Source organism: Prionailurus viverrinus, unplaced genomic scaffold, assembly GCF_022837055.1.
Source record: "Prionailurus viverrinus isolate Anna unplaced genomic scaffold, UM_Priviv_1.0 scaffold_40, whole genome shotgun sequence".
In the NCBI taxonomy this organism is placed as follows: domain Eukaryota; kingdom Metazoa; phylum Chordata; class Mammalia; order Carnivora; family Felidae; genus Prionailurus; species Prionailurus viverrinus.
The window spans coordinates 816791-832267 of record NW_025927608.1 but is presented as its reverse complement, the minus strand read 5'-3'; the positions used below and the strand labels follow the sequence as shown (position 1 = coordinate 832267).

The window sequence follows — 15477 nt, the reverse complement described above, 5'->3', positions numbered from 1 at the left end:
AACATGTGGATGTGTGTGAGAGGGAAGAGGAGTGGCAAAAAAGGCCAGAGCGCCAAGGGCAGGGCGAAGTAGGAACCCGGAGGGATTTTAGGATAACAAAATCAAAAGTGATCAAAGGAAGTTATTATAACCATTTGTGAACGGAGTTCTTTCCAAGTTTCAGAAGTAAAATTAATGCGTTCTATTTTGACATAACGAAGAGACCAGCTCTTGGGGCCAAACTAAAATAAAATACATCAGACTCTTAATGGCCTTCCTGGTGTCTCTGAAGGGTTACTTATTATCTGTTAAATATTTGAATAGAGCATTGTTCTGGTATCGCCACAGGAACAGTCCTTTGCATAAAAGCAGAGGAACCAGTCTGAAAGCCCTGTCTGCAGTGAAAGCCACAGGGCAGTGCATCAACCCCAGCAGCACTGTGTTGACAAGGTGGTCTGCATTCAGCCTGGACGTGGAGACGCGGACGGGCTCTCAGCCAGGCACATTAGGAGGTTCCTGAGGACCAGCCAGGGGATCACGGGGGATGCCCTGTGCGTCTGTTATTAAGGCTGACTTGGTTAGGGCATGGGAGGCAGGCACGTGACGTGTGCTGAGCGGTGAGACCAGGCTCAGACGAAACCCTGAAACCAACGCCCAGCTGGGAGGCATCTCCTGGCCCCACGAGTGACGCGCCCCCCTCGGACTCTGTCTTCAACCTCTCCGTTGACTGCTTCTCCACGTTGTAAACTCTGTTTCTCCAATCTTTTAAAAAGCAGCCAGTCACGACAGGACAGCTCACCCTTCCTGTGTTCTTGCTCGTCCTCCTCCATTGCCTGGAAAGAGGTGTCTACACTGGCTGCCTCCACATGCGCGCATCTCACTTGCATCTTGGGCCGCTGCTGCTCCCTGGTTTCTTCCCCTCCACCGTGTCAGTGAAACAGTTCCCACCAACGTCACCAAAGACTTCTCGGTCACCAGATTCGATGCGTCCATCTCGTGTCTTATTCCACTTGACCTTCCTGTGGGCGTCTGTCTGGAAGGATCCCTCCTTTTAGACATTCTTTGATTTTTTTGGTTTCCCCAGCACTCTACTCCTCTTTCTTTTTTTTCCTGCATGATCCTTAAAGGTCAGTGTTACCAGGCTCCATCCTTGGCCACTGCTTTTCTGATTGGACACAGTCTCCTGGGAACCTCCCTCAGGGTTTCAACCACCGCTGGTATAATGGTATCATTGAAATCTCTATATTCTGTCTTGACCGCCTTCTCTAAGCTGTATATTCAGCTGTTCGCTAAGCATCCCTTTCCAGACGCCCCATGGAAATTTCAACACACAAAACCACTTATAATCTCATCCCCAAATTGCCCTTTCTTCATGGATTTCCTCATCTGAGTGCCAAAACTAATCATCCTGTTGCTTAACCCAGAAACCAGGGAAGGGTTTCTGACTTGGTTCTTCCTCCCTAGTTACCACCCAGTGAGTCAGCAAGCCCTGTCACAGCCCCTCTGTCTCCTGGTGACAGCACCCACCACCACAGCTAAGCTCCTGCCTCCAGACTCTTAGCCTCAAATGCACCTCCGCGCTGGCCACCAGAGTAATTCGTCTGGACCCAAACCAGGATCAGGTCCCTTCTCTGCTGAAAGTCTCCCTGTGGTTTCCAACTGACAACCTTCCGTTCTCATTCCTTTCCTCTCCCCTATTTCCACCCTATGCCCACAGGGAGGCTGGACCATAGGGGGCAGGCAGCCAACAGCCAGGGCTTTGAAGCTAGTCAGAGGGATTGAGTTTTGACATAAGATGACATAGGAACCATTCACAGGTTCACGGACGGTGCATGATGGCATGATGACAGATACACATGACAGGCGGTACAAGTGGGAGACACATTAGCAGACTGCTATGGACTGAATGTTTGTGTCCTCCCTGAATTCATATGCGAAATCCTAATGTCAAATGTATTTGGAAGTGAAGGCTTTGGGAGGGGATGAGGTCATGGGGTGGAGCCCTCATGAATGGGATTAGTGTCCTTACAAAAGGGACCCCAGGGAGCCCCCATGCCCTCTTCCCACTCCTACCTGTGGAAGGACACAGGGTAAACACTGCGGAAAACACTGTCCTCTATGAACCAGGAAGCCGGTCCTCACCAAAAAAAACAGAACTGCCTTGTTCTTGGACCTCCCAGCCTCCAGAACGGCGAGAAATAAACTTTCCGTTGTTTTTGAGACCCCGTCTATGGTATTTTGTTATAGAAGCCTGAACCGGCTGATGCTGGCTATCATAACGGAGGCCAAAGGACCTAGACTAGTTTTGTACAGTGAGAAAACAAGACAGGTGAGCCTGTAGGAGCTATGAGGAAGGGGTCATATCTGAAAAGGAAAATCACCAGGTGCAAGTGGTAAGGAAATGCATTAGGGGGTCATGTCAAGCACCAGTAACAACATAATCATCAGAAAGTCTAGAGACTTTAGAGCTCCATTATTGGAAGCCCAGCACTAGGAACAGGAGCAAGGGTTGGTATTCCACACACACACACACACACACACACACACACACACACACAGTTCTACAAGGCAAGTGAGGGAGGCAGATGCTGATAGAAAGAAATAGCTGCTATCAAAGGGGGGAGGGCAGGAGAGCTCAGAAGAGGGGACAGACGCACACAAGAACTGTTCTTGTGACAAGATGAAGGCCACAGAAAGTCGGTTACACTCAGGAGCTGCGCCCGCTGACTTCCCAAAGGTGGGCTTCAGGATGCTGTAAAGAAGTAGCGGTCATTAGATTCAACACACGTTGTCCAAAACGTTGGCAGGATTGGACACGAGTGACCTGCCAGAGTTCAGTCCCTTCCACAAAACTGCAGGCCTGTAAGGATCCACGCAAGGAGAAGCATAAGCTTTTGTGGACTTTGGAGGCGCGCGGGTCCGCGTTCGAATCCCGACTGTGCCGCTCGGCCCAGGACGGCACCTCCCGCGACCCCGGCTCCAGAGCCTGCCCTAGGTGGGTCACAACCCATTGTCAAGGGCAGACCTGGGGCGAGAACCGGACAAGATCGCCGACTCCGGAGCGGTGCTCTTTCCCAGCAGCCTGGGTGATGCTCGGGGCAGCGGGTCCCCTCCGCAGTCGTCCCCCAGGCCTGGAGCGCCTTTGTGCCCCACTCACCGGAGAGCATCCGCAGCAGTGGCCGCGGGGGGCGGCCGGGCGGGGGCGGGGAGGGGGGGGGAGCGCCCCCCAGTGTGGCGCTGGCCGGCGGGGAGGGGGGCGGCCAGGTGGTGATTGGCTGGGCTGCGCCAGGCAGCTCCGGGCCCAGAACAAAAGAGAGCGGGCGGCGGGCGTCCTCCGGAGTAGGCGCTCCCGCCCGCCCCGCGCGGGCTTCGGTGCTGGGGGAGGACGCGCCCACCGCCCGCCCGCCCGCCCGCCGAGCAGCCGGGCTGGCGCGCTCGGTTTCTGGGCGAAAGCCGGCCGTGTACCTAGGAATTAACCGGCCGGCGCGGGAGGGGAGGGGAGCGGGAAGCGGGGCGGGGGGGATGCTGAGCGCGCGCGAGAACAATAATAAGATCGTGTTTGCGGTCGCTGCCCGAGGAGGAATTCGGAGGAGGCGCGAGGCCCGGCGCTCGCGCCGCGCCCGGGAGCCCGGGAGGGAGGCCGGCGGCGGCGGCGGCGGCGGCGGCGGCGGCGGCATGAGGCAGGCGACGCGGCGCCTGTGAGCAGCGCGCGGCGGCGGCGGGGACCTCGGCGCGGGCGAGAGCCGAGCGGCCGGGGGCTCCCCTCCCCCGCTGCCGGGCCGTGATTTGCCGGGCCTGCTGCGCCCCCCGCCCACCCCTCGCCTCAGCCGCCGCCTCGCCGCTTCCCCTCGTCGGAGCGGCCGCTCGTCCGCCCGCCCGCTCGAGGCCCGCGGGGAGCGCGGCGCAGTCCGTCGGCCCGCGGGGGGGCGGCCTCCCGGCATCTTCGCGGCGACCAAGGACGACCGGGGGAGGAAGCGGCCGGGATGGCGCGTCCGCGGCCCCGCGAGTACAAGGCGGGCGACCTGGTCTTCGCCAAGATGAAGGGCTACCCGCACTGGCCGGCCCGGGTGAGTACGGCGGCCGCGGGCGGGCCCGCCCGCCCACCATTTTCCCCTTCATGATGGCGCGCCCGCCCCCCCCCCCCCCCCGTCCCCATCCGCCTCGGCCCGGAGCCCGGAGCCCGGAGCCCGGAGCCCGGCGCCCGGAGGGAGCCCGGCGCCCCGAGCCGGCCGCGGCCGGGGCCGGAGGCGCGGGCGGCGCTGCGCACGGAGGACGTGCCCGGGCCGGAGGCGAGGGTTCCGGGCCGCGCCCGCTCCCCGCGAGGGCGGCCATCCTTCCGCCCACTTTCGAAGGCGGCTCCGGCCCGGGCAGGCCCGCCGCCGGGGCTTGGGAGCCCGCGCCGCCGGGCGGCGGGCCTGGGCGGCAGGCATCGCTGCGGGCAGGGTCGCGGGTGGGAAGCCGGGTCCCGGGCGAACGTCGGGGCACGTAGGGGAGCGTAATGCAAATGGCTGGCGGCGGGCCGGCGGGGGCCGCGCGGCCGGGGATCCTGGAAAGGGGCCGTGGCCGTCCCGAGGCCAGCGGGAGCCTCTTGGCAGCCGTTCATCCATCCCTCGGCGCATCCTTCGCCATCCAGACTTGTTGAGTCTTCCCTGCGCGCGATTCCGGGTTCCCCGCGGGCCCCATCATTGTCCTGGGGTACGTGCATCCCCGCTGCCCATCGTTCTCCCGAGCCCACCCGGAGGAGCTGGGGGCGGGGGGGAGGGGGGCTCGCCGCTTGGCCCCGGCGGCTGGGTCCAGGAAGCTCCTCGTGCCTTTTCACCTCCATATTTGTTTTAGGTCGGATCCCAGACCTTCTCCTTGGCCTTCCACTACAGTCCACAATAGCTCTCTCTTTCCTATCTAGCAAGGCTGTCGCCGGGCTCTTTTCTCTAGAAAGCATCTGCGTGTAATGCACAGCATTCGATTTTTTTTTTTTTTTTTTTCTTAAGCAGGCCTTTTGGGGAAGAGATCAACACTACCGTGTGTGCTTTGTGTTTTAAAAATAAATCAGTTTTACTTCTAATTCTGATCATACTTGGCAGTTAGTTGTTTGAAATAAATACAGTGAAAAGGAGGGTCAAGGCATCTTGGAGGCTTGTTGGTATCTTTGGGGAACAGAGGTAGATGAGGGGAAATACTGGCATAAATAAGAGTGTGAGCTCTAAAATGTTGTATTACAGTAAAGTGCAGATAGCTAGACCAAGAAAGAAAAAAAAACAAAAAACCCACCCATTCACAAAAGGAAGTGACATCACGGGTGGCCAGGCTGAAATTAGTGAAGTTGAAGCAATGGATGATTATAATCAGTTTTTTTTTTGTATTTAGTTTGACATGATTGTGAAATGGAGAGAACACTGTGCCAGGAATTGGGGGCCTTGGTATTTGGTCTTTGTGGGCTAATCATTTCAACTGAATATCCATTTCTGCAACTCTAAAATGATCATCTGTAGGATTCCTTCCAATACTGACAACCTCAGATCTCAAATGAGGTTCAGGTTCCATTAGGCTGTGAAAATCACTCTTCTCCACATGTGAACTGTAGGTTGGCCTCAACCTCACGGTAGGATAACTGGTTACTTTTCATACTGAAGTGCCATCCTGCTTAAAGGGGCAAGATTTGTGACTTCAGGCATCCTTTAGGGAATCTCTGAGTATATTTATCAAGAAATAAACAGCTATAGGGTTCATTGGTATACACATGGTCAAAAGTGAATTAAAGATTATCATCACCAGTTGGTCGGTTCCTTGTAATCCAGTGGCTTCCTTTAATCTTACCTTTGGTAAATATCTTCTGAGAGTCAAAAAGAAAATACTTAAAGTTTCCTTAACAAGTTGCCACCTGTAGTAATTTTGAAACAAAAACGTGCTGCAGAAGTGGTCGTAGTTGTATATCTAATCCTCCTAGAATTTGTAATTCCAAAACAAGGCAAAATGAAAAGTGAAATGAGGAAACAAAGTCAGTTGGGTTGTTAGGTATAGTAAATACAGGAAAGAAAAATCTAAGTCTCTTCACATTTAACATAAACTTAAAGGAAGGACCTAAGTCTTTCTTTTTTTTTAATTAAAAAAGTATTATTTTATAGTGAGTGGCATGTTATCATTTCCAAGGGAAGGTAAGGGTTAGAAAAAGATATTTGAGTCCCTACTCTGTTCGTTACTGTGCTGTATGCTTCACATATGTTCTCATTTTATTTCTTCTCCAGTTCTGTGAGGCATTATCCCCACTTACACCCAGTCATAGCTTGTAGATGATGTTATAAAGTACTCACTGGAAAAAAACTCTACTTATTTGAATTCTGTCGCTTGCTGTGAAGACCAGTCATGTGGGGATTAAAGTCTATATGGCCCCAAGCGATCAGACGATCAGACGTAGGAGGCAAAATGTGGGGGAGACAGATTTCGGTTCAGACCGTACGTAGGGAGTTTTCTATCGGAGGTGGTCCATGCTTGGATGGAGAACCAGCTTCTGTGCTGCAGTGAAGCCATTTGGTTCTAGGCAGCCCCTTGTGAGGAATGTGGGCCAAGAGGATTCAGGCATCTAGGAAAATGGTCAGGTTAGATTCAGTTTTGGGCTGGGTTTCATACTCTCTGACCTTAGGCACGTTCTGTAATCTTTCTAAGTTTTAGTTTGCGAAGTAGACATAATTCAGCCCTCACGGATTTAACATATGTAAAAGCATCAAGCAGTGGTGGTTGAATGTTCCTGCCTTTTTTTCCTTTTTGAATTTCCAGCTTGAATTTCTAGCCTGTATCACTATACTGTTTTTAATTTTCAACTTAGGAGTAGATTGATTCTTTTTTCCACCATTTTATCATGAGTAATTTCAAACACACAGAAAAGTTAAAAGAATCGTACACCCTTCTCTCCGTCACCCAAATTCTATAAGTAGCATTTACTGTACTTGCATTATCATGTTATTCATATATCCATCCCTCTATCCATATAGCAGTCCATCTTATTTTAATGCATTTTAAAGTAAGTTGCCAACATCAGTATAATTTACTCCTAGACACTTCAGCATGAATTATCGTTAACTAGAGGTCAATATTTTTTTTTAGATCCTTTTTTTTTTTTTTTTTTTTTTTGCCTTTTGAGGTAAAATTTACATAAACTGAAACATACTTAAATGTACCAGTGAGTTTGACAAATACGTACACTGGTATAGTCCAAACCTCTTGCAAGATACAGCATAGTATCAGTACCGATGAAAGGTCCCTCATTTCTTCTTCCCAGTTAATTCCTGTCTTCCTCCCAGTTCAGATGTGTTAACATTCAGTAGCCAGCTAGCTGTTTCTAATGGAGTATACTTGATTAAATATGACTTAAAAATTACAAGTTCATTTGTAACCAAGGATTAACTAGCTTAATATTAAAAATACACTAAAACGAGTCTCTGAACCCTTTTGATTGGGTACCCTATTGGTAAAAAAAATTTGTGTAAACTTACTTTAAATCATAGGGGCGCCTGGGTGGCTCAGTCGGTTGAGCGTCCAACTTCACCTCAGGTCATGATCTCCCAGTTGACAAGTTCGCGTCCCGCGTCAGACCGCTCCGGAGCCTGGAGCCTGCTTCTGATTCTGTGACTCCCTCTCTTCCTCTCCCCCGCTCATGCTCTGTCTCTGTCTCAAAAATAAAGATGAATAAATAAACATTTAAAAAAATTATGTATACATGTACTTTGTACTATTCTGTACATTATGAAACAAATACAAGAGAATCTGAAGGGAGTGACAAATGATATAAATAATTTATGTTTTAAAATTCTTATTAGCGGGGGTGCCTGGGTGGCCCAGTCGGTTAAGCGTCCGACTTGGGCTCAGGTCATGATCTCGCGGTTGGTGAGTTCGGGCCCTGCGTCAGTTCCTGTGCTGACAGCTCAGAGCCTGGAGCCTGTTTCAGATTCTGTGTCTCTCTCTGTCTCTGACCCTCCCCGTTCATGCTCTGTCTCTCTCTGTCTCAAAAATAAATAAACGTTAAAAATTTTTAAATTCTTATTAGCAAAATATTAAGAGTAATAGATTGTTTATATTTTTAAAAATAGTAATGTTATTTTTTGCCTGTTTCATGGGAGATCTGACTAGCTAGTCACAGTTTTTATCATCTAAAGAGATTTTCTATAACAGAACTGTCAGCTTGGCCATTTCCTTGTTTGCTTATGCTTACGTTATTAGTACTCTCTTATAGGACTCCTTTTAGCCACTTGTTCATTTGGCAAGAGTTCAGTTAGAAGTGAATATTCCATAATTTTGCTCAACCAGGCACTCTCAAATGGCAGTAAACCACAGTAGGCCCAAAGTGAATTAATACAACCATCTGAAAAAGGACACCAGTGTCAACTTATGTATTAAATATTAGTAAAACTTACTTTTTAGGGAAAAGAATAAGAAACTAAAAAAGAAGTTGCACTATTTTCTTCTCACACCTCCCCAGCCCCCATCATCTTGTACATTCCCTGAGATATGAGCACTCTGCCTATGTTACCCCTGCTCTAAAAAATAGAAATACAAAACAAAACAAAAAGGTCTCAAAACTCTTGTGTTTCAACGAAAGAACTTTTTTAAATTTAAAAACTTTATAGGAGTAATCAGAGAGTAAATTGATATGATCACTTTAGAAAGCTGGCCTGGTCGTCTGTAGTTAAACACACGCCTAGCTTGTAATTTAGCAGTCTGGTCTAGGCATATATCCAGGAAAAATGAGTGTTTGTGTCCACCAAAATATTTGTACAAGAATGCTCATACATGGCAGCTTTATCCATAATAGCAGGAGATTGAAAACAACCCAGGTGTCCATCAACAGGAGAACGGATCAGCAGAACTGTAGTATATTCGTGCAGTGGAGTACTACTCAGCAGTAAAAAGGAACAAACTACTGATGCCCACAAAAATATGGATGTATTTCAAGATTTTGAGGTTGAGTGAAGAAAGCCAGCACCAGAGCGCACATTCTGTATGCTAACCATGACGATCAAAACGGGCACAATTGATCAGTGGTGATTAGTTCATGGTGGGTGGAGGAGGAAGCCCTGAAGGTGTTCTGTATCTTGATCTGCCTGGTGGGTACCCAGAAGTGTACATGTGTAAAAATATATCAAGCTGTCCATTTAAGATTTGTGCACCAGACTGTATATGTTATACCTCAGTTTAAAAATGCATGCTTTGTATGAAGTGGGGAGAAAGAATCTAATACTCCAAACTTCTTCACGGATTGAATTTCACCATTCTTGGCTTTCAGTGAGAAGTTTTTTCCCTTTAAGACTTCAGTGCTACCGATTTGCATCTTCCTGTTCCCTTTTGACTATTTTAGAAACTTCATTTACTACTTCACAGCTTTTTCTTTACATTTCTTTTTAGTTCTGGTTTCTGCCTCTGTCTTTTGTTTATATATTAGAGTCTTTCTGTTCCTTTCATATTAAATCATTGCTCCTCTTATTTCTCATCTAGCTCTCAACCTCTCACTTGATAAAACTTAAGAATACAGCATTTGACCTACCATTCTATGACATCTTGAAGAGGTAAATGCTTAGTGAGCTTTTGTTGAGCACCTACTGTGTGTAAGACACTGTGCCTAGGTATAGCTTTTCATTTTTCTACCAACAGATTAAATTTGCAGCAACTTAAAAATATTATAATTAAATAATTAGTGTTTCTATGCCTTGTATTAATACAAAGGCTGAGAATCCTTAGTTTCTGATCCGTTGCACTTTCCGTTTTTTATCTTTGACAATAAACTGTGAGCCTTTATTTTTGGAGACCAGGCTACATCGCTTCAGGGAATCACTTGAGACTTAAACTTTTTTTAATCTCAACATAAAGTAAGATGTTTACACTTTCCATTTCTTTGGCGTGAGTCCAAACGAGTCCATCATTGTTTCATTCCTCAGGTAGAGTGACACAGATTCAGTCAGCCTTTTCCCCAGGGACTGTATTCGTGTTGCAAGGACCTGGCAAATTGTCTCCTTTTCTTCTGCTTAACTCTGGGAGCAAATAGGCAGCTTAAACTCTCAATACGAACGTGTACATTTTCCATCGCTCCCATTTCACCCAGGTGAATCTGTATTTCTGGCACATCCCCTTTGGAATGCCCTAATGACTACTGTTTCCCCCATGATTTGTAAAATGTTAATTCTCTGAAGTCAGGTTTCTACTATATGAGATCGTATTTGATTCTTTTGGAAAAGGATTGATGGTTTAAAATTATATATGACTATTGAAAATGTCTATTAGCATAAGAAGAACATTGTAGGCTTGTAAATAGGGTAAACATAATAGGGGAAGAGCCCAAATGCTCCTTTTTATTGGAAACAGTTATCTTCGATTGCAGAAGATTGCGCAGATACTCACTCAGAAGCTAGTCTACTTGATAGCTATTAGTCAGTCCATTGCAAAATGGCTTTTTATCCTTTAGAGCCGTGCTACTGGAAGTATGGTCTGTGGCCAGGATAGGTGACAGTGACAAGATAGGTGCAGAAATTGAGAGTAAAAGTTTAGAAACTTTTTTTTTTAAGTTTATTTAGTTTTGAGAGAGAAAGAGAGTGCAAGCGGGGAAGGGGCAGAGAGAGGGAGAGACAGAATCCCAAGCAGGCACTACACTGTCAGCTCAGAGCCCCACATAGGACTTAAACCTACCAGCTTTGTGAGATCATGACCTGAACCAAAACCAAGAGTCGGATGCTTAAGTGACTGAGCCACCCAGGCACCCCTTGTGAATCTTATTTTTAAAATGAGGCTTGAATTTTATATGCCTTTAATTTTATTTTTCTAATAATTACTCTTTCATGCGTTTTATAAAAATGCCCATCTGTAACAAATTAGAAATTAAAAACAAACAAAAAAATGCTGTTTTTTTCACCACAAATGGAGTACTGACTATAGAGAACCCTTAAAGGTCAGTAGAGTTCCTTGCATCTAAAACTGTCTGCTCATACTGTGAACTGATTTTTAAAGATTTTATATTTAAGTAATCTCTACCCAATGAGGCACTTGAACTCACAACCCCAGGATCAGGAGTCACATACTCCTGACTGAGCCAGCCAGGCACCCCTGCTTATACTGTAAATTATTTAACCTATCTTTAACTATTTAAAAGAGAGAATGGATTAACCTTTATGTTATAAATACCTCATGTCTGTAAAAAAATTTTATTACATAAGTAATAATGTTCATTGTAGAAAGATTAATATCCCTCTACCTAGTAACAAGCATCATGAATATGCACCTACATGTGTAAGTACATAATTTTTATAATACATTCAGTTTTGCAGCCTTTTATCCCCACTTAAACACTATATCTTAGATGTCTTTCAGTGGCAGTGAATGTATTTCTATAACATTATCTGTAATAGCCATCTGGTAATTTATGGTACAGACCTATTTGTTATAAATTATAACCATATTTACCATATAACCATATATAACTTCCTATTATACTGATATTTAGGTTATTTCCAGTTTTTTATACTGTAAAATAATACTCTGAGACACATGCTTTTAGCTAAACCGTTAGTTACTTCTTCAGGATCGGTATCTGGGAATCACATTTCTTAGTCAAAGGGCACGTGCATGTTTTAAAACTTTGGATTTATATTGTCACATTGCCCTCCAGAAAAGTTTTAACCATCTTAACCAGTAGCAGAATAAGAAAATACCTGTTTTCTCACATATTCATTAAAAGGAGATGATTTAAAACTTTAAAAATGTTTGTCAACCTCATAAATACAGATATTTAATAGAATTAATTTCCTCGTTGACAATTTAGGCAGAATATATATGTCATATATGACATATATCAAATCATGTATCTCATATGTCTTGATTACAAATTAGGATGAATATATGATAACACTACTCTAAGGTAGATAGTCCCATAAGAAAACCAAGACTTAAGAAATTCACCTAAGGTTATACACTGAGTGAAGTGTGTTAATCCTAGACCATTAAGAATGCCACAGGAACATAAGAAATGTGATAACAGGGGCTCCTGGGTGGCTCATTCAGTTAGGTGTCTGGCTCTTGGTTTTGGCTTAGGTCATGATCCCAGCGTCCTGTGATCCAGCCCCACATCGGGCTCTGTGCTGACAGCACAGAACCTGCTTGGGATTCTCTGTGTCCCTTCTCTCTCTACCCTTCCCACACACACGCTCTCTCTGAAAATAAATAAAAATAAACTCTAAAAAAATGTGGAAACAGATGAGGTGAAGGAACTGAAGAAGCATTTGGCACTGTGTAAGAAGACTGTACGTATATTATATATATTACATATGTGTATATGTATACGTATGTGTATATATATATATATATATATGTATGTATATGTATGTGTATGTATTATAAGCTACTGGGAGGCCAGCACTCTCAAGTCAGAAAACGTTTATTGTGACATTTGTTATTATTTTTCTCTGGTCTGTGTCTTTGAAAGCCCTTTGACACAAGGCAGTATAAAAGTAAATAAGATATCCGTTATGCATGTAAAGAAAGCAGAGCCCATTAAAATCCATTCTGAATGAATAGCATAGTGTTGACTTTAGTTTTAGGTTCTAAAACCTTTATGTGTGATGGAACACATAGACTTTGAAGAGCAGGTATAACGAGAGTTACCGGTTCAGTAGAGCCTAGAAGCTAAATCTTAAGGACCGCTACTAGCCTGTGTAGCTGTTTGCCAGTTTACTGCATTCTTAATCCCTGTAACAGCATTTTCCTGTGTTATGTCACTGCCGTTCATATATGTAATTGCTTCTCAGCTATGGTAGTAAGTGAATTTTTCTATTATATCTTTTTACCACTAGGAATTTGCTGCAGTTAGGTAAATAGCTGTATGGTCACAGAGAGCTACATAGAGGTGAAAAGAATGAAGTAATCTAAAATTGGTGAGCTCAAGCCTTTAGAAAGATCCTCCAGATACCTGAACAAGATTTCCTACGATATTGGGAAGAACAATGAAGCCAAGAGTTAAAAGACAACATAGTTCATTCCGCCACTGTCTTGATTTGTCAGGTTTGGGCATCTTTTACTACAACCTCGTTGTAAAATGGGGAGGATGATAATTCTTACTCTCTTTCCCTTTTGTCCTTGGAATCAAATATTGAAACGTGCATGAAATAGTGTTTGCTAGTTAAGGATCATAGATGATATATCTGTTCTGTCTAACTTGTAACCAAAGAAATTCCGTGAAATATTTGTGTTTATCAAATTCTTACTCACTTTCCCTTCTTTTTCCCTAGTAATCATGTGTTAAAATGTACGTGAAAGAAGTGTTGGCTAGTGTAGTACCCAACAATCACCTACCAGGAACACCAAACTCCTTACTGTACAATGCTAGAAACCTAGTAAGGTCTCAGCAAATGCTTTTGTGGGTGGGTGGGTGTCTTTCAGTAGTTTCCTCGTGGCTTCATGAGTTAGCTCTAGGCTCTAGTCATTGTAGGGACTTGTCATTGTTACCCCTCATTCAGATTCCTGAGTATGATGGCCATTTCTAGAGGTTCCAAATAGTTTCAGTATTTGGGGGCAAACTAAGTTGGACTATGTGGCATACAAAAAAGGCCTCTGAATAAACTACTCAGTCCACTAGATCACTGAAATGCGAGCTCTGAGTGGATTCTCTAAGTCTGATTATAGTCTGTAAGGCCACCCAGAAGTGGAGGTTATCTGGTTTTCAAAGTATAGGAGAGTCCGTGGTAACAACCAAGTTACCTCCATGGGGACTGGAAAATTCTTGATAGCATAGCATTAACTTCTAGGTTTTTATTGCAAAATGTATTTAAGATGAGAGCTGTTAGAAGTGCTGGGTATGTTAGGTTCAGAGGTGGTAAGCAATGTAAAAAAGAGTGTCACAAAAGATTCGAAAATTTTTATGTAGGAAAAAATGTCAAAAAATAAATTCATCGCTTTAGATCTCTTCTTCCTTTTTCTTTATCACTGAAATAGAACTTTTATGCTAAGGGCATCTTTAACTTAGGAGGAAATGCTTATTCACAGGGAGCAGTATGGCAGATTCTTGGTTCATTTTTTTTTTTTAGAATTAGCATATGTTGAGTGAATTGAAAATTAATTCCCTCTAGACCTCTGTTTGACTTTCAAAATGAGACCAGCTATTTTCAAACAAGGCATATAACTGTTCTTATTTCCTTCCTCTAACTGTGATGTGAGGATTAAGTCAATAATTTCGAAAATATTTAGATCTTAGCAGTGAGTCATCGTTGTTGCTTGATTCTGATGCCGTCTAGTCTGATGGCTTTCGGCCCCCCCCCCCTTTTTTTTTTTTACTAGAGCCCATAAATACCAATTTCATACACACACATATATATACGTACACACACACACCAGAAAAAAGTTTTCACCAAATCATATTATATGTGATGCATTCTGATATTTTTATATTTTTATTTTGTGTAAAATCAGGTTGTAACTCACTAAATCACTTTCACTACCTACAGTTTGAAAAAAGCACTGATCTGGTCTGTTAGGCCAAAGGGAAATTGATCTGTGTGAGTTTTGCTTGTGTGTATGGATTTTGGAGACGAGTTAGCAGTCCTGAGCTTTTTATTCTGCTGTAGCCACAGCCTTACATGAAAATCACATGGACGTAAGAAAAGAAAGTTACATTATTTTAGGTCATTTAACCATCCAGGCCAGTTTTTCCCTTGATCTCAAAAGGCTTGGTGTATAAATATAGTGGTTCTACTCTCATCATCCTTCTAATCTTTAAACTGCACATGGATCTACAACTTTGTTGAAGCTAATTATAGCTTCATATATATGCCTTCTTAAGGATATTAAGCTCCATGTATTTCTTAACTATCCAGCTACAGAACAGTGTTTGAGTACATGGTGTTCCCTGGATGATAGTATTGAAGCTCTGGGGATTTCTTGAGTTTGTGAGGCTAGCCTGGAGGTATCAGGCTATCCAGGACTGAGGATGAAGGGCTTTTGTTAAGTCCAGAAGACTTGTACTTGGGGGGGGGTGATAGTTTCTGAAGTGGGTGTAAAGTCATGGGACTAACACGTTTCTAATGGTTCTGTATTTCTTTTTCTTTAATTTTTTTAAATGTATGTTTATTTTTGAGAGAGACAGCTTGAGCGAGGAGGGGCAGAAAGAGGGAGACACAATCTGAAGCAGGTTCCAGGCTCTGAACTGTCAGCACAAAGCCCGATGTGGGGCTTGAACTCACAAACCGTGAGATCGTGACCCGACCCACCTACTGAGCCACCCAGGCGCCCCTATATTTCCTTTTTAAATCACTTTGTCGAATCAAAAAGAGACTTCTTGCTATTACTAGATACAGCAGCCTCAGTAGAGAGAGAACCTAGTATTGAGGATAGTAAGGCATTCTTCAGTTTCTGTAAAAGATACCTTTCTGAAAAGATACAGTAAGCACAGTTTTAGATCTCACATCTGGCTGATTGACTCACACAAAACGAGTACACTTCTATGAGAGAAGAACCCCACTGTACTAAATGGAA

At 44.7% G+C, this 15477-nt stretch overlaps 1 protein-coding gene across 1 annotated transcript in view; it reads left to right on the top strand.

The window, feature by feature from the left end:
- The first annotated feature begins 3660 nt into the window (after nucleotides 1-3660).
- Nucleotides 3661-15477, top strand: part of HDGFL3 (HDGF like 3) — a 72481-nt gene continuing 60664 nt past the window's right edge. The window contains exon 1 of the mRNA XM_047846647.1: nucleotides 3661-4046. Coding sequence (XP_047702603.1) covers nucleotides 3963-4046 — 84 coding nt within the window. The 5' untranslated portion in view covers nucleotides 3661-3962. The remainder of the gene's footprint in view (nucleotides 4047-15477) is intronic.